Source organism: Schistocerca piceifrons, chromosome 3 (assembly GCF_021461385.2).
Source record: "Schistocerca piceifrons isolate TAMUIC-IGC-003096 chromosome 3, iqSchPice1.1, whole genome shotgun sequence".
In the NCBI taxonomy this organism is placed as follows: domain Eukaryota; kingdom Metazoa; phylum Arthropoda; class Insecta; order Orthoptera; family Acrididae; genus Schistocerca; species Schistocerca piceifrons.
Genome location: NC_060140.1, coordinates 243886670 through 243907314, shown reverse-complemented (window position 1 = coordinate 243907314; position 20645 = coordinate 243886670). Strand labels below are relative to the sequence as shown.

Below are 20645 nucleotides of genomic sequence, written 5' to 3'. Positions count from 1 at the left end.
CATCGTTCTACCATTCCTAGACCGGCAAGGGAACTTGCTGTTCCAACAGGACAATGCACGTCCGCATGTATCCCGTGCCACCCAACGTGCTCTAGAAGGTGTAAGTCAACTACCCTGGCCAGCAAGATCTCCGGATCTGTCCCCCATTGAGCATGTTTGGGACTGGATGAAGCGTCGTCTCACGCGGTCTGCACGTCCAGCACGAACGCTGGTCCAACTGAGGCGCCAGGTGGAAATGGCATGGCAAGCCGTTCCACAGGACTACATCCAGCATCTCTACGATCGTCTCCATGGGAGAATAGCAGCCTGCATTGCTGCAAAAGGTGGATATACACTGTACTAGTGCCGACATTGTGCATGCTCTGTTGCCTGTGTCTATGTGCCTGTGGTTCTGTCAGTGTGATCATGTGATGTATCTGACCCCATGAATGTGTCAATAAAGTTTCCCCTTCCTGGGACAATGAATTCACGGTGTTCTTATTTCAATTTCCAGGAGTGTAGTTCTAAGTTCTAGGGGACTGATGATCTCAGAAGCTAAGTCCCATAGTGCTCAAAGCCATTTGAACCAAGACACATGTAGGTGCTCAAACTCTTAGCACAGGGAAGGCCTTTCTTTGTGTTTATCTTGACGTGACTCATCTTGAAGTTACTGATAACCCTGTACTAACAAGGGAACCTCCCCATCGCACCCCCCTCAGATTTAGTTATAAGTTATCACAGTGGATAGACCTTGAAAAACTGAACACAGATCAATCGAGAATACAGGAAGAAGTTGTGTGGAACTATGAAAAAATAAGCAAAATATACAAACTGATTAGTCCATGTGTAAGATATGCTCCATCATGGATAGACAGAACTTAGGAGCGCCGTGGTCCCGTGGGTAGCGTGAGCAGCTATGGAACGAGAGGTCCTTGGTTCAAGTCTTCCTTCGATCGAAAAGTTTAATTTTTTATTTTCAGACAATTCAGTTCAGGCACTCACACATAAATCAACTTCGCTCTCCAAAATTCCAGGACATGTTCAGATTTGCTTGGACTTATGCAGGATTTGACGGTCTACACACGGAAAAATTTGAAAAAGTTAAAAACATATGTTTTGACAGAGCACAGGGAAAAATGTGCGACTGTGAGACTTTTGGATTCATTTGTTGCAGTTTATGTGACAAACTCTGATGTTTTCATGACCTTTTTGGGAGTAATTATCACATCCACAAGAAAACCTGAATCGGGCAACGTAGATGAATCTTTTTACCCATTCGCCAAGTGTACAAGTTAGGTGGGTCGACAACATATTCCTGTCATGTGACGCACATGCCGTCACCAGTGTCGTGTAGAATATATCAGACGTGTTTTCCTGTGGAGGAATCGGTTGACCTATGACCTTGCGATCAAATGTTTTCAGTTCCCATTGGAGAGGCACGTCCTTTCGTCTACTAATCGCACGGTTTTGCGGTGCGGTCGCAAAACACAGGCACTAAACTTATTACAGTGAACAGAGATGTCAATGAACGAATGGACAGATCATAACTTTGCGAATATAAAGAAAAAATCTTCGCTTGAGGGGAGACTTGAACCTAGGACCTCTCATTCCGCAGCTGCTCACACTAACCATGGGACCACGGTTCCTTCTGAATTCTGCCCCTCCTTGATGGAGCTTATCTTGCGCATGGACTAATCAGTTTGTATATTTTGCTTATTTTTTTATAGTTCCACACAACTTCTTCCTGTTTTCTCGATTGATCTGTGTTCAGTTTTTCAAGGCCTATCCACTGTGCCAAGTTACAACTAAATCTGAGGGGGGTGCGATCGGGAGGTTTCCTTGTAAGAAGATACAGCCACTACCGTAAGGATACCCTCACAGGGGAAGGTCTAATGGCCGGTGTGCCAATATTTGTTTGTGGCAAATGCCACTCCTTGCATCTCCTCCTCAACATTAACTTGCAAGCAGGTGCTGCTGTAGTGCATCTGACATACAGCATGTCACTTACTCCCATATACTTGCCCACTAATGAAGATACAGGCCTAGTTCTAGACTATTAAAGGACCTTACTGCACAGTTTACTATCCGTTCCTCTTCTGTGGGGAAACTTCAATGCATCTAATGTGTTGTTGGGATCTACCAAGTACTGTCACTGAGGATGAGCTGTCGAGGGTGCTGTCATCTGAACAAGACAAAGCCAGGGCAAAAACACCACAGGCACAAAGATACGAGCTGGTGCCAGTGCCATAGTGGTTCACCACTTGTGCGAGTTCCATCACCGCCAAGGGTGACGCTGAGGAGGAAGATATCGACTTCGGCTCGGCCAGTTGTGGCCGAGTGCAATCTGCCAATGACCAGACGACAACGGACAGAAGTCTACTTGGAAGATAGAAGAGCAGCTCTTGCCCACTTGGTTATAGGTAATTGTCCAGGGCTGACATACACAGGGAATGTTGTTTAGTGAACTGTTAGAAGTAAACAGACAGTAGTTGCAAATTGCATTTGCTATGTACTATGAAGTTAACCTATGATTATTTGCGCTTAGCCATTGAGGGCCTTTTTTGTGTTATATTACAATCAGTGTTGCAGACTTAATTATTCAGCTAGTCACAAAGATAAGTAAACGTTTTAATTCATTTGTATGACTTTGTTACTAATTTGTTGGTGCGTTGTAGAACCTTTGTTCTCTTGTCCTGTTACCTGACCCTGGGACATAGCTGTGTAATGGTGGCAGGCAGAAATTGTCTTAGCTGTGAACTGCACCAGAACTCTTTCACGAACTGACAGACTCGACCTGCCGTAACAACAGTGGGTAACTCAGCCTCCACAGTAGTAGCAATGAGGTCTTTCCAAAACAGGTCCTCATGTCTCTTGAAATATTATACCTCTTGAAGAAGGGGCTGAGTGTCCACTTCAGTACTGCCGTGGATCATTCTCTGCCACTGATCTTTTTGTATGCTGTCCTAATGTCACTAACACTGCTCAGTGAGAAGTGGTCAATGACTTGCACTCCAATGACAGCTTCATCATCAGGATGCATTTTGAAGACCAAGCAGTGCTCAAGTACTGCACCGCAATCAGGGTCAGTGAGTGGCTCTGCTGATAAATTGCTGAGACTCTTGCTTCCTTTTGGATGCTAAAAACCAAATCCCACTGTTGTAAAGGAGAGTAAGATGAAATTTTGACTACATCCCTTAACTCTCTAAACCATTCCACTTGCTCTAAACAGGTATGGGAACTAATTAAATGGGTTTCTGGAAAGCACAAGTAAGCCACCTGCAGCAGCTATACTGAAGGAAGAGCATCTCCGAACAACACCCTGAAAATGGCACAGCATTTTTCCAATACAACTGCTGTTGTCACACTGGATCTGGCATCCTGTCACACCCTGTAATCATGGAAAGTGATGGATTGGACTTAATGTCCAAGAAAAGTTGATTTCTGTAACAGCACGCTGGAGCTGAATTTGTTATGGTCTTGAGCTTGTGATACTGCACTGCAGACTACTGAATCAAGTAGAGTACTGGGTAAACCTGAATAAAAATAAAAGGAAATCCTTCTAGAATTTTTCAATAAAATGTGGAAGACAGCATACATTCTCAGCTTGTTAAGGGAAGCAGTTTTGGTCATCTTGTAAAACAAGGGAAGGACCACATACACACAAATGATTACTGAAACATTGCCTTAATGAGTTCTTTATGGAAAACCTTGGAACTTATGGCAAACTCATTGTGGCCTGAGTGTTAGCGACCAGGTAGCTTCTTAACAAGTCTTGGTTTGAGTTCAGGAAACACCCTGCACACTCTCCACCATTGACTACCTGTCTGACAGCTATGCAACAGGCTTTTGTACTGAGATAGCATTTACAAGAATCAGCAATTATCAATGGCATGAGAATGCGAAAGGCAATGGAAACCACTGCATTAAAGACACAGAATATGTATTCTCAAGACATGTGAGTTGTAGTTCAAAAAAGTATTATGATCATCTCTCCATTGGCAAAAGCTTAATGATTAGTCTCCCATTCAGATCTCGAGGTGGGGCCTGCCAAGGAGGAGGTGACCATGTTTTGAAAAAGTGACATAACCAACACCGGGATAACATTCTGCGAGTCAGAGCATGAAATGTCAGAAGTTTAAATGTAGTAGGAAAACTAGAAAACATGGAAATGGAAATGCAGAGGCTCTCTAGATGTGGGGTTAGTGAAGTGAAATGGAAAGAAGATAAGGATTTCTGATCAGACAAATGTAGAGTAATATCAACAGCAGCAGAAAATGGTGTAACGGGGGTAGATTTTTTATGAATAGGAATGTGGGCTACTATAAACAGTTTGATGATAGGGTCGTTCTCATCAGATTCAACAGCAGACCATTGCTGACAGGGATAGATCAGGTATATATACCAGCATCGCATGTAGCAGATGAAGAGATACAGAAAATATATGAGAATATTGAACAGGTAATTCATGAAAATCTAATAATCATAGGGGATTGAAACAAGGTTGTAAGGAAAGGAATAGAAGAAGGGTTACAGGAGAATATGGGCTTGGCAGTAGGAATGAGAGAGGAGAAAGACTGAGTTCTGCAAGAAATTTCAGTTAGTAATAGTGAATACTATGCTCAAGAATCTTCTCAGTTTAAGAATCACAAGAGGAGGAGGTATACTTGGAAAAGAGGGGGAAAATGATAAGGTTCCAGTTGGATTATATCATTGTCAGACAGGGATTCCAAAATCAGGTATTGGATTGTAAGATGTACCCAGGTGCACATATAGACATAGTTCATGATTTGGTAATCATGCAGAGCAGACTGAAGTTCAAGAGAATCTTCTGAAAGAATCAATGTGGAAGGAAGGGGTAATAGGAAACGCTGAGAATGACGAAATGCATTTGAAGTTCGCTAATGATGTGGACACTGCAATTAGGAACACCAGAGTAAGCAACTCAATTGAAGTGGAGTGAACATATCTAGAAAGGGTAATCAAACATGTTGGACAGACAAACATAGGTACAAGGAAGGTAACCGCAAATAAACTTTGGCTAAGAGACTGATTGTCAGTTGAGCGATGAAAGAAGAAAGTACAAAAATATTCAGGGAAAGACAGGAATGCAGCATTATAAATGCTTTAGGAATGAAATAAATAGCAAATGCAGGGCAGTCAAGGTGAAATGGCTGCAGGAAAAATGTGAAGAAATCGAAAAGGAAATGACTGTCAGGAGGGGTGATTCAGCTTATAGAGAAGTCAAAATAATATTTGGTGAAATTAAATGCAGAGGTGGTGGCATTAAGAATGCAATGGGAATTGCACTGTTAAACAAAGAAGAGAAAGCAGACAGGTGGTCAGAGTGCATTGAAGTGCTGATGACATGTTAGAAGAAGAAATTGGGGTCAGACATAAGGGATTCAGCATTAGAGTCAGAATTTAAAAGAGCTTTGCAAGACTTCAGATCAAATAAGGCAGAAAGTATAGATAACATTCCATCGGAATTTCTAAAATCACTGAGGGAAGTGGCAACCAAACGACTATTTAAGTTGATGTGTAGAATCTATGAGACTGGTGATGCACACCATCAGAATTCCAGGAAAAATATCATCCACAAAATTCTGAAGATAGGAAGGACAGATCAGTACTAAAACTATTGCACAATTAGCTTAACAGATCATGCATCCAAGCTGCTGACAATAATAATACACAGAAGGCTGGAAAAGAAAACTGAGGATCAGTTAGATGATGATCAGTTTTGCTTTAGAAAAGGTAAAGGCACCAGAGAGGCAATTGAAGTAGATGAAGTTCAGGAATTCTGCTTGGAAGCAAGATGACATATGATGAACAAAGCAGGGAGGACATAAAAAGCAGACTAGCATAGGCAAAGAGAGTATTCCTGGCCCAGAGAAGTCTACTGGTATCAACCCTTGGCCTTAATTTGAGGAAGAAATTTCTGATAATGAGCATTTGGAGGAGCACAGCATTGTGTGGTAGTGGATCATGGACAGGGGAAAACTGGAACAGAAGAGAATCAAAATATTTGAGATGTGATGCTACAGAGGAATGTTAAAAATCAGATGGACGGATAAGATAAAGAACTGAGGAGGTTCTCCGCAGAATGTGCGAAGGAAGGAACACCTGGAAAACGCTGAGAAGAAGAAGGGACAGGATGATAGGTCATAAGTTAAGGCATCAGGGAGTAACCTCTATGGTGCTAGATGGAACAGTAGAGGGTGAAAACTGTATCGGAAGACAGAGATTTGAATACATCCAACAAGTAATTGAGGATGTAGGGTGCAAGTACTGCTCTGAAGTGAAGAGGTTGGCACAAGAGAGGAATTTGTGAAGAGTCATATCCAACCACTCAGAAGACTGGTGATCCTGAAAGAAAAAAAGAAGCATTTTATGGGCACATTTTTCAACAGAAAAAGCATATGATACTGTATGGAGGCACAGTATTCTTCAACAGCTTTATCAATGGGGCATCCATGGATGTGCCTTTGCTCATACATTCCTTCCTTTTACCATGATTTCTCAGATACCGAGCTGACGAAGTTTATCTGACATGTTTTAGCAAGAGAATTGAGTCCCCCTCAAGCCATTATTTTAAATGTAATTCTGTTTTCAGTTGCCATTAGTAGTATAAGGTTCAAAATAAGGAGCTCACTGCATTGTTCCTTAGTCTGTGGATGAAGGATACAATTTGATGTTGTATTGATTTGGTTTAATTGTGTGGGTCATATCTGATTCAAAGCTGTTGTGGCTAATACAGATAAGACATCTGAGGTCAAGATCCCCCAAGGCATTGAAGTGTCTTAGGCACACGTCTTAGGGAGCCAACAAGGTATGTCCGCTCCTCTTTTATAATGCTTTCATATGATCCTTGCTAGGCTATGGATACATGGTATGTGAATCACCAATACCTATGTACTGCAAGGCTGTTGGGTACTGTGGAGAGGTTATTCTGGTGACAGGTGCTTTCAGGGCTATTCTAATATGCAGCTTCTGTGCTGAAGTTGAGGAATTGCGACTTTACCATCTAGTAGCAGTTCCTCATGGTGTGTGAGATGTACAGCTTCTCCACTGTTGTAGAATCACTGGTACATGAAAGCCTAACTTGCCCTTCAAGGGAAGCAATTTGACTAATTGTTAATGAAGATTGGAACCATTTTGGATCTGTGCAAAGCATGACCTAGTGACACTTAGTTTGAGACAAATACCAGCTCTAACTGGGGATAGAACCAACTGTCAACTTGGTGGCTAAAGAGGTCCAGAATAATTTTAGATTTAGTGAAAGTAGATCTCACAGATCTCACACACACACACACACACACACACACACACACAAACACACACACACACACCGACTGCAGCCTCTGGCAGCTGAAGCCGCACTGCAACCAGCAATGCATGATGGGAGTGGCAACTGGGTGGGAGTAAGGAGAAGGCTGGTGCAGGGATAGGGAGGGATAGCTGTGTTGGAGTGGGGGACAGTGAAGTGCTGCTGGGGAATGTGCAGGGACGAAGTGGAGAGAGGGTAGGGCAGCTAGGTACAGTCAGGAGGTTAGACGGAGGACAGGAGAGAGGTGGGGGAGATTGCAGAAAAGAAGAGACGTAAAAAGACTTTGTGCATTGATGGAATGGGGACTGTGTTAGTGCTGGGATGGGAACAGGGAAGGGGCTGGATGGGTGAGAAAAATGCTAACGAAAGTTGAGAACAGGAGGGTTACGAGAACATAGGATATATTGCAGGGAGAGTTCCCACCTGCACAATTCAGAAAAACTGGTGCTGGTGGGGAGGATCCAGATGGCACAGGCTGTGAAGCAGTCATTGAAATGAAGGACATCCGGTTGGTCAGCGTGCACAGTAACAAGGTGGTCCACATGTTTCTTAACCACAGTTTGTCAGTGGCCATTCATGCGGGCAGAATGGTTGGTGGTTGTCATGCCCACATAGAATGCAGCACAGTGGTTGCAGCTCAGCTTCTAGATCACATGACTGGTTTCACAACCCCTGGCATGAGTCGCGCTTCGGTAACTCAGATGGTAGAACACTTGCCAGCGAAAGGCAAAGGTCCCGAGTTGGAGTCTCGGTTGGGCACACAGTTTTAATCTGCCAGGAAGTTTCAAATCAGTGCACACTCTGCTGCAGAGTGAAAAATCTCGTTCTATATTGAAGTTAGTATATGTCTGAACAGGCCCATCAGAATATTGTCAAATGTTTCTGCAATCAGTTCTACTGAGTCTTTCAGTGATACGCTAGTAAACAGGGAGGCCACATCAAAACTGATGAAAGAACTTCTCCGAGTTGTGGTTATGAAGAATAAACTTCTCCACATTAGAGCACAGTAATTTCTTGAAATAATTGGCTGCTTGCTTGAACTTTGCACCAGTGTTGCTGACAGTTGGTTATGGTGGCACACCCTCTTTGTGTGCTTTACATAGTCCATACAGTCTAGGTGGAATTGGCACTCTTAATTTTAGTTGTTTAATGACATTGTCAGGTATGTCTGTTGCCTTCAAGGGAGCGCTTGTCTTCTTTTTCACTCTTCCCATAGGAACATGTCCCATATGTCCTTGGTTTACATGAATCAGAAATTTATAATATACTGCCAATTTGGCATGTCATACATTTTCTAGACAATAAGAATATCACACGCACACCTGCTAAGATAGGAACTAAATCAGCCATTGCAGAGTACTGTCCAGATCTGAATCATACTATGATCTATGAAAAAATGAGGATTCTGGCCAAGATATTCACATATTCTTTCAACCTTATAAGAGAGTCAATACAGATAAATATATATGTGGTGCCTGTTCTTTCAGACATGTCCGAAAGAACAGGCACTATTGTAATCCTGCAGCCACTATGAATCAGGACACAAGAGAATTAAAGACATTAGCTGCCAGAGGGGATCGATTTAAATCAATGGGAAAAATTAAAAATTTGAACCAGACCAGGGTTTGAACCCACATCTCCAGCTTACTAGGCAGATGCACCAATCAAGACGCCATCCGGACACAGTGGTCACTGCAACTATATGGACTACCCTACACCACCAACCGTCTGACCCAAATTCTCAACGTATCCGTGCACTACTGATATAGTGTCCCTTGCCCATTATCCTCTTTACTAGTGGCATTTGGCCGTTTCCCTAAGTGTTCAAGCTCGATGTGCATCTGTGGTGAGGACAGCTAATGATCCCTGCAGTGCAGATGCACGTTGAGCTTGATCACTTATGGGAATCAGCAAAATGCCACAAGTAATGAGGATAATGGGAAAGGGGCACAACATTGGTAGTGTTTGGATAAGTTGAAAATTTGGGTGTGACGGGAGGTGTGCTAGGGTAGTCTGTGCAGTTGTGGCAACCACTGTGTCTGGAGGGCATAGTGATCAGTGCATCTACCTAGTAAGCAAGAGACCCAGGTTCATATCCCATTATGGCACATATTGTCAACTATCCCCTTTGATCTAAATCAGTGCCCACTGGCAGCTAACGTTTTTAATTCCCTTGTGTCAACACAGATAAAAGTGGCAGAAAATCTCATGAATTGTGATGCTGAGTATCATCTGATCATAGCCCAGCATCCTGCACTAGAGTTCTGAAAAACACAGTGGTTGCAGCAGCAGAACCTGATAAAAAGAGAAACTGAGAATGGGGAGACAGGGAACGAGCCCAAATGGAGCAATCAGGTGCATCATACTGAGAACAGAATGCCAGATCATTGTCAGGTGTACCGGACCAAAAATGGAACATCAGCTCACTTCCAGCTGCACCAGATTGAAAACAGAACTCAACTCAATGCCAGGTGCACCAGGCTGAAACCGGAACATCTCAGGATGATTCTAGTGGGAACAGACAGCATATGGAGTGTCTAGAACTGACCATGGCGGGAAGGCATTAGGTATAAATATTGAACACATTCCATTTGACCTGGTGAAGACAACGAGTCAGATTGTTGAAATATTGTGCATGGATTACACTGATATCCGGCAGAACACCTGGCATTTCAAGATGTCTACAGATCACTGGAAAAGCCTGAAGAATTACAAATAAACATTTTTCTCGTACTGTGCAAACACAATACATTATTTATTCTGCCGTGATAGAAACATAACTTTCACATCTTAATTGATGGAACAGTTATGTTTGCTCTGCAGTGTCCTACCAAATTAATATGAATTATGTATAAAAATGGAAAAGTTACAATTTCTGCCTTAATGTTTGTAAGAAGGTCTACAGATACAAAGTATATAAAGATTGAGTAAGGGAAGTTTCCAAGAATTAAAAACTCAATGTGGCCGAGCAGTTCTAGGCGTTTCAGTCTGGAACCGCACGACCGCTACGTTCGTAGGTTCGAATCCTGCCTAGGGCATGGATGTGTGTGATGTCCTTAGGTTAGTTAGGTTTAAGTAGTTCTAAGTTCTAGGGGACTGATGACCTCAGATGTTGAGTCCCATAGTGCTCAGAGCCACTTGAAATCAAAAATTGAAAACATTCCATAGGTAGCTAAAGTGGGAGAGAGTTGAAAGCTAGCAGAAATAAAAAGGAAGGTAAGATATTCATGGTTTAGACACAATGTGTATTTCTTTAAATGTCCTTTCCTATTTGCTCCAGCTCGCAAGACAGCCAAGTATATGTATGTCTTTAAGTTTTGTATATTGCAGTGAGTCTTTTCTTATTTGCTCCAGTATGCAAAATGGCCATTTATGGATTTCTACATTTCAGTAATATTTAAAAAAGGATAGATTGATACTCACTGTAAAGACAACCTGTTGGGTTGCAGACAGACACAATGAAAAGACAGTTACACATTATAGCTTCCGGTGAAAGTGTTCTTCAGCAAAGAAAACACACTCTTATTCACATAAACAAACACACCTAATGCACATATGACTGTTATCAGCAGCAGCTCTGACCGGAATCCAACTGTCACGTGAATAGGAATCTGGGGTGAGGCAGGGAAGGGGGAGGGATAGCAGGGTATGGGTCGGGGGGAGAGAAGAGTGCTGTTTTGTGGGGCATGCTGGGACTAGGTGGTCACTTAACAAAACTGCCAGTTGTAGTGGCAGAAGCTGTGGGATGTGTGTGTGTGGGGGGGGGGGGGGTGGAGGGGGGGGGGGAATGGGAAACGGGAAACAAAAGGAGCAGGGAAGTGAAATGGATGGGCACAGGTGCATTGGCAGGGGACAAAACACAATGAGGGTGAGTAGATGTGGAAAGGGATAGAGGTAATAGGACAGAAAGGGTGGAAACTGTTAGGTGGAGGGTGTGGGAAAAGTAAATTACTGTAGTTTGAGGCAGGGATAATTTTGGGAGCAGAGAATGTATGTATTCTAAAGATACTCCCATCTGCAGAGTTCAGAAAAGCTGGTGGTGGAGGGGAGAATCCAGATGGCCTGTGTTGTGAAGCAGCCATTGAAATCAAGTATGTTATTTTCATCTGCATTTTGTGTCACAGAATGAGGTCCTCCCGGTGGCCAGACTGTGCGGGAGTCGTGTGCATGAGGTGAGCTGCTTGTGAGTTGGGGGGGGGGGGGGGGGCGCTCGCACGCGCGCGCGCATGGGTGTGTGTGCGCGCGTGTTTTCTTTGCTGAAGAAGGGTTTGGCTGAAAGCTGTAATTTGTAACTGTGTTTTCATTGTGTCTGCAACTCAGTCAGTAGCAATCTGTTTTTCCTAATATTGTTGGTATTCAAACCTGGTGTTACTATTGTTTGCTTTTAAACCTCTGCAGTATTTTGTATTTATTTTTTACTGTGACCTTTTTTCTTCCACTCTACAGGTTTAGATGGTTATTTGGCAATTAGCAGTTATCCTCCAAAGGTCCTGGTAAAATATCCTCCCCTCCTTCAGGTATGTCCAGCATTACTGCTATCTTCAGTATTTAAGGAAATATTGATGTAATGGTAAAACAGTGAAAAACTGACTGAATAAAATAATTTGTTAAGTTTTAAACCCTTTTATAACTCAAATTTCTCATCTTCTGTACTATAACAATGCTGATGTAGTTCTACCTGCAATTCCATTTGTAACATATTTGTTGTGGCATGTCAGTAATTCCAAGAAATTCCAAACTGAATTAAAACAGTATCATTTAAAATACTTTTAAAGTTTTTTTTCAGTATATTGATTCTGAAATAGGAAATTCCAGTTAGTGCTTCAGGATGTAATATCCATAGCAACACATGCCTCCACTGCACACGTAAATACAGTTTGTTCAAGACATCCCGAATGAGTATTCACTTGCGATGTAGAGTAGAGGAAGTGAACTGTGCCTACCGAAGCCCTACCCAATTGCAGCTGCTGTAGAATGGTGGTACTGGGGTATAGGGGGGGAGGAACTAACTAACTAACTAACTAACTAACTACATTTTCCTCCACCAGCACAACAGTTGCTTCATAGTGGTTACTGCACGCACAAGTAATGAGTTACTGTATTTTTAGATCACCACTGTAGGAAACAACCAAACGTAAATGGCAGAATTCCTCCACCACTTTGTGGAAAACTACATACAATAATATTTTGTACTGTGGAAGGAAAGAATGCGGGCATTAAGGACTTGAATGGGACCTACCTTGTAGGTCACCACAACTGACTGAATGCATTTGTTAAATACACAAATTTGCATGACCAGTCTTGGTTCTTTTATATCAGCTCATTAGATATTTTAAGGTGGAGAGCAAAGATGAATCTGTTTTAAATCTGTCGCCCAGTGTAATTGAAGTGATAGATTATGATGAAACTTTTCACAGGGTAAGGACACAGTTTGATGTCAAGAAACAGTCACATATTAAATAAAATGCCTTGTAAAATAGTTCCAAGTAGTCTTATTACTATTGTGTCTAGTTAGTGTGCTTGTTTGATAAATTTTCGGTTTTCTAAACTGTGAAACCAATAGAGTTTGTGTGTATATATTTAGTTTCTTCTTGTCATTTTCTTTGTACAATGACACAATAATCCTCTTAAGGTGTATTACTTCAGGATTTCTTCAAAAACAAGTTTTTAAATAAACATTAACTTCAGATGTAGTGACCATATAAATTAGTAGTATTCCAATGATGACTCTTAAATTTTTGTTAATGGTAATGTTTTATTTTGGGTATTATGTTACCAGGGACGGGGTGTTGTGGTTGCACATGAGGCATGCTGTATTTTGTTAAGACATCACAACTTTGTAGAAGTGTGGCGCCTAGGTGAAGAAAGGGACGGTATCATGTCACAACCGGCCACACGACTGTTGACCCTTAACAGTCGAGGTGCAGAAGCAGTCACAGCAGCAACCATCAGCGGTGACAGCCAGTGGTTAGCTTATTCTACTCGTAGTTGCTTGCGGCTCTTCAGTTTTCATGTGGTATTCACATTTAATCTTTCTTTTTATTTAGTTTTAATTTCATATAAAACTAATACATATGTGGTGATGTAAGCTTGACTGCAGTTCTTTTCATAGACAGTCAAGTGCTTTACAGAAAGCCATTTTCAAGTAAAATGAAACTGTACAAAATGAATATTCCTGTGACAAAGACATAGATTGTGGTTATTTAGAAGCTGAACCACAACAAAAAGGCCAAATGTGAACAGGACTCTCGTGCTGAGGGTTCCATACAAACTTAATTATTTACACTGATGGTAAAACACAACACTAATAAAGAGTTGTACGACATAAACGAAATTTATTGTACGTCTGAAAGGTGATGTCTATTCAGATCTCATGCCAGTTGCATATGGGTGGTGCTAGTAGCGCCACTATGAGGATGCAAATCAGGTTTGCTTTAAATACACACTGTAACTGTTGTAAGCATTAGTTTAGCTTTGAGATTGGACGTGGTGAGTTGATGTTAGGCAAGAAACCCTTTAAGGGGGGTAAGATGTCAAACGGGCGGACTTTGAGCAGGAGAGGCACCACAAGACATTTTAATTTCCAGTATCTATACTTTTACAAATAAATTCATACAACTTTGTCAGCATGGCCAGGAGGGATTCACAATTCACACTCATGGCAGTGGAAGTTCAAAAATGTAGCAAAATAATTTTTTCTACATGTGAAATTTCATCATTTTTTCACTTATTATTGGCTGCATTTGTTGCTATAGGCACACTTTTCTTCATAAGTAAGAGAGATTTTTGATGAATTTTGCACAGCATACAAACCATTCTTACAGGTGTATGAAAATCTAGAATTTATTTAATTTATGAAAAAATGAATGGGCTGTTACATTTTGAACTTCTCGTTTTGAAAAAACCCAAATTTTATAGTGAATTATCTCAGTTTTTACCACAGTTTTTAATAGATTTGGAAAATTCTAGAATTTTGCATTAATGAGTTTGTGTTTAATAAGCTTACCAAGTTTGAAAGTAATACGATATTTATTTTGGATGTTACATGTACCTAAGTACAGAAATTTGTGTTTTGCAGAAAATGGCTGTTAAAGTTTCTGCTTGTATTTGGCATTCTTTTAGAACTGTCCAGCACCATAAGCAGGTTCTTTTCCATTTTCTAAATCAGTTTTCTTCCTTTTCACATTCCTCTGACACACTCTACTTGATTTTATCGCCCCCAAAAATGATTTATCTGCTTTCACAACATGCTCTCTGTCTATTGCATACAAAGCTTTGATGCAGTTCACTCCAGGCTTAATTTCCGTTTTCTCTAAAATATATTTCCTGCTTTGCGCACCATCATTAAAAAATGAAACTGCATCATAAACACCAATAGCAAATGCATTTCCCACAAAAATGGTTTTTGGTAGTCTTTGTCATACACATTGGTTAAAACTTTTATTTGGGTTTTATGTACTGCCATGAAGACATTTCTTCAATAAGTTTTCATTTGCAAGGTCCCTGAATATAGGTCCATCACATCAGTTGGTGGAGAATTCCTGTGATGATATTCTTCACTTACATATGACAGAAGAATGCTGTGCAAAGAGGTGTGGCGCTGCATCTTGATACACTTAAGACCAAATAAGGTGCCTTATAATCTCTCAAATATATATGTTTTATACAAAAAACTGTTCAGGAAAATGTGCACTACAAAATCGGCATATTTTTGAAAAATTGCATTTTTTTAAATTTTTGACATCCTATCCCCTTGAGGGGGCAAAGACGCCATCATCAGCACCTCACTGAGTTTGAATGAGGTCGTGCTATGAGAAGCTGGATGTTCATTCTGCGATATTGCTAAAGACGTGGCAGGAATGTAGCCACTGTACATGACCTGACAGAAGCGGTGACAAGAAAGTAACATTGCAAGAAAACTGGGAGCCAGATGGCTGCGTGGCACTACTGAGAAGCAAGACCATCATGTTCTGTGTATGGCTCTGGCACATTGTACTGCATCTGCAACATCAATTTGAGCAGCAGATAGCATCACTGTGATACAGTGAACTATTGCAAATCGGTTGCTTCAAGGAAAGCTCTCAGCCAGGTGTCCTGTAGCATTCATTCCACTGAACCCAAACCAACACCATTTGTGGTGTCAGTAATGTCAAGCGAGAGCTTGTTGGAGGGCAGAGTGGAGGTCTGTTGTATTTTCTGATGAAAGCTGGTTCTGTCTTGGTGCTAGTGATGGCCCATGTGTTGGTTAAGAGGAGGCCAGTTGAGGGCCTGCAACCATTCTGTCTGCATGCTACACACATTGGACCCACATCTGGAGTTTGGGTCTGGGGTGTGATTTCGTATAACAGCAGGAGCACTCTCGTGTTTATCCAATGCACACTGACTGCAAATTTTCACATCAGTCTGGTTATTTGATCTGTTGTGCTGCCATTTGTGAGCAGCATTCCAAGGGGTGTTTTCCAACACGATAACACTCATCCACACACTACAATTGCTACCCAACAATCTGTTGTGCTGCTGTTTGTGAATAACATTCAAGGGGGGTTTTCCAAGATGATAACACGCACCTAGATACCACTGTTGCGAACCAACATGCTGTACTGAGTGTCGACATGTTGCCTTGGCATGCTTGATCACCAGATCTGTCTCCAGTTGAGTACATATAAGATATTATCGGATGACCACATCACTGTCATCTACAAACGGCATTAATTGTTCCTGTATTGACAAACCAAATGCAACAGTTATGGAACTCCATCCCACAAACTAACATCCGGCAGCTGTGAAACACAATGCAAGCACATTTGGATGCTTGCGTTCAAAATTATTGGCGGCTACACCAGTTATTAATGTACCAGCATGTCACATTTGCAATGCACTTATGTTAACCTGAGGTCTTGCACTGTTAGTCACTTAACTATGTTACCTCCCAAACATATTCCTGATGTCTCATTACTGTACATTTATTATTTTGTGGTGTTTTATTGTGAGTGTATACAGATAGTTCATCTGTGCTGGGGCTTGAGAATCTCAATAATTTTTTGTTGTTATTCATATTGATACTGGCAAGATATCAGTCCCAAGAATTGCAAGAAGATGTCAACATCTCTACGGTAGTCCCTGAGATTAGACTGGATATACAAAAAGAAGCAAGCAAGAGACTTCAGTTTATACATCAAGAGAGAAAGAGAGAGAGAAGATTTATTAAAATATTTTTATTTTCTTAGGAAAGCATATTTTTCTATAATGATTTCGATGGATGTAGAATGCAATGTAAGTTCTAATGGCAAAAAGATATTTTTATGGATATAATTACAGTTTAACCAATTTCAGATTTTTTCATTTACATGTAGTGTAAAACACTGCTTCTTGTCAAATTTCATGACTCAAGGTCAACAGGAAGCGCCCTTTAGGATTTGATGAGTAAGCTTGTGAATATCAAAAAATGTCGCAAATATAGAAAAATCTTTTAATTGCATTGACGTCAAAGTTTAAATGTTTTACCCAATCAAAGGATTGTAGTTCTTAGTAAGTGACATAAATTTGAATTTATTTACTGACCTGTTCCGGAGAAAAGGGGTCTTAACAGTGGAACAGACAGGTGGACAACAAAGTGATCGTATAAGGGTTCCATTGTTGACTGAGGTGCGGACATGTAATAGTATTTTAATTGTGTAACAAGTTACATATTTCAAATGCTTACACCATGAAATCAAATACAGATCAAAGGCTGAAATAGAGAAAAAACTGATGGCTTTTTGATTACTGTATTTACCCCACTATAAGATTAGGCATTTTCATGAATTCATCATTTGAAAAATACAGGGTCGTTTCACACTCACAGTTGTCAAAGCTTTGGTTGTTGAGGTCAATGTTTTTGTGTTGTGTAATAGCTTAATATAGGGGTTGTCATTCATTCGCAGGTGAAGCTTTAGTAAGCAATGAAATACAGATGGCACCTAACTGATTTGCTTCTATCAGCCAATCACAGAACAGAATGCATGACTCATCAGCCAGTCATATTGTAGAACATTACGCATGCAGCACAAATAATATAAGGATAACTTATATCTCATATTGAAGGTATTTCAAATGTGTGTCTGCAACTACAAGAAAAATGCATATTATGTCACCGCAGTCTCTAATGAAAGATATTTACAATGTGGCTTTCTTTGTAGATCGAAAAACAGCTCATTATTGAAGATATCGGTTTTTCTTATGGTATTTTGTGTCTGATTTTCACTCACATCAGGAAATGCCATCTACTTGCATGTTTCGAGGTATTCCTTCTTTTGGCACTGTTGATTCCAGTGTAATTGCACATTGCTTTGTAGAACTTTCCATTACTTGGGGTGAAACGTAACAAAATGCAGCACCACAAAGAAATGTGGGAGAGGCTGGAATCAACTGTGCCACACAAAGGAATACCTCAAAACTGTGCAAGCAGATGGTGTTTTTTGCTGTGTGTGAAAATTGGACATAAAATACTGTAAATAAAATCAACATCTTTTGTAATGAACTGCTTTTTGATATAGAAAGCAAGCCATATTGTAAATATCTTTCATTACAGACCACTCATTATGTTTTATTTCAATAAAATGCATTTGTGTACAAAATATGCAATTTCTTACAGTTTGCAAAGACTGATTTAAAATACCTTCAGTATGTACCGTATTTACTCGAATGTAAGCCACACCTGAAAAATGAGACTCGAAATCAAGGAAAAAAATTTTTCCCGAATCTAAGCCGCACCTGAAATTTGAGATACGAAGTTCAAGAAGAGAGAAAAGTTTTAGGCCGCACCTCCAAATCGAAACAAAGTTGGTCCATTGTAATATGAGAGACAATTTAGGTCGAATGAATGGCGATACAGCTACAGTAGTTTGGTTCGAGTCATAAGCTTAGCAGTTAAGCTTTACCAGGTAGCCATTGCTATGCGTCAGGCGCTCCGTCCGTATTTATACGAGTACCCTTCCTTTTTCACGTGCTTCGTCTGGGTTGAATTGATTGCTTATTTTTCTTTGATATGATAAGTGCTATTACTTTGTTATAGATGTTTACGTCACTCTAAGCTGAAATAGCATTATTGTACTGTGTCATGCATTGTTTGTCGCATTCTGATAATGAGTGTTTACGACCTGTCGCCGCTCGCGGCATGGCTTGCTTTTGTACGCGCTACCGCCGCTTCCAATTTAAAAAAAAAAATAAATAAATAAATAAATAAAAATAAATAAATCAATCAAATCATCTCATTAGCGAAACAATGGCAAGAGACTGCAATGTGTTGTTACTTACACTGCTGCTTTCTTTGATAATGATCAACAAGAACCAAATAATAGACTGCGTGTGATAGAAGATGTTATGAAGGAGAGTTTAGTGAAAATTTTTCTCCGTTTGAATATCTTTGCAGATGCCTCTTTAGTACATTACCTTTTGCACAGAAATTAGAGTCATCTTAGATTTAAAAATCTAGTCAGTTGTCGTGCTTCATTTCTGACTGTATCTCTAATCGGCGTAGGAATAATACTAATATAAACATAGCATGATATGTATATTCTTCCGCGATTGCTGTTGTCTCACTCTAGTTTCGTAGTTTATTAGGCAGACAGGATTTAAATGAAGTAGTAGCAAACATGAAAGAATACATGGCAAAATGTTTATATTCGTATTATTCTTATGATGAAGAGAATACTGCATGTGATTCACAATTCATGAAAGTTCCTATTAGCAATCATCTCTTGTCACAGGTAGGAAAAATTTCAGAACGTAGAGTTGGCCATATTGACAAACATCCCAAACAGTCTTGCCAGTCGGATTTTTGTAGTACATTGAAAGGCTGCTACATTCGAAGATGAACAATACGGAATTTGTATTTACTTCATTGGATAGTATATGAAACTGCAGTGGTCGAAACTCGGGGCGGAGAAAAAAAGCTTGTCTTCCACCTTCTTCTTTTTTTTTTTTGTAATTTATTTACTGGCGCAGAGGTTTTGGTGCCAGTATTTATCTTTGTGCCTGCAAAGCATGCCTGTGTAGCGCAACATATATTCGATGGCAAAAGTTACTTGTGGCGGCACCTACCAACATTTTACAGAACTTCCGCTTACATTGCACTCGATTCTAAGCCGCAGGCGGTTTTTTGGATTTCAAAAACCGGAAAAAAAGCGCGGCTTAGATTCGAGTAAATACGGTATATAACCACTACGGACAATGTTGTCAAACAAATCAAGTTAATGCCTCAGATTAATATATAAACAGCATTGTGAAAAAGAAAGCTATGCCTTCACAAATTGTGATTAGGCAGGAACCTTACAGCACAGCTCTCAGGCAGCAATGGCATTTATAATTTTGGTTGTTGAAAATATTTGGCCGCTTATTTCCAAATGTGTCATGATTTCCATCGTTCATGTGTGTGTGACGGAAAACCTAAGTCAGGATGGCTGGACGTGGGTTTGAACTGTAATCCACCCGAATGCGAGTCCAGTGTGCTAACCACTGCGCCACCTGGCTCGGTGACTGATTAAGGGAGGAGTGTCACAAAGGAAGAAATGCCATTATACTTACAAATGAAGATAGTGATACCAGTGGTGGTGGTGGTGGTGGTGGTGGTGGTGGTGGTGATTAAAAATATTTATACCACAAAGATAATAAGCAAAATAAAAGTGAAAATAAAAATTAAGGTAAACAATTTCTTGTTGTTTATTTCATTTGTCCTTTAATTATCAAAATGTAGACAACCAGTAAATGTCATAAGTTGAGAATAGATATAATGTTAACTTATTAAGGGAGATATTTTGTATCAATAAAACTGTTCATAAATTTGATTAGTCAGAATATATTAAAAAATAAAAATTTTTCAAGAAGCCTCTTCTAGAAAAAGGGGACATCATCTTATATTTAGGATAATCTTTTTGTCAGATAAATTTGGTATTTCTGTAGAATATTGGGAAGATACGTACACAAAGAAATTTTTGGATTTATATTGGAATAACAGCAGTCTTGTAAAGCAGTATGACAAGAACAGTGAGTCTGGACCATAGTTAATATTTATTTGTTCTGCTAATCACGTTCAAACAAACATGACAGTATAATTTCTTGGACTGTCATGACAATTCATTGTCATCACATAGAACAGGTTGTACTGCTGGTGGGCCGCATCTTCCTAACACAATATTTCACAATTGTAACTTGGCATCTTCACCAGGTGTTTCCTGATGAACATGATTAGTTACGACATCGAAATATCATGTTGGGAAGATGCGAATCACCAATAGTACACTCGATTCTAAGAGATGAAAACATGACCACCTTCAGACCAGTAACTCTGATATTAACAAAA

At 40.2% G+C, this 20645-nt stretch overlaps 1 protein-coding gene across 1 annotated transcript in view; it reads left to right on the top strand.

The window, feature by feature from the left end:
* The window catches only part of LOC124789868 (U3 small nucleolar RNA-associated protein 4 homolog), an 80227-nt gene that overhangs the window by 28564 nt on the left and 31018 nt on the right, over positions 1–20645 (top strand). Inside the window, exons 8-9 of the mRNA XM_047257380.1 lie at positions 11753–11823; positions 13086–13322. Of these exons, the coding sequence (XP_047113336.1) occupies positions 11753–11823; positions 13086–13322 (308 nt within the window). The remainder of the gene's footprint in view (positions 1–11752; positions 11824–13085; positions 13323–20645) is intronic.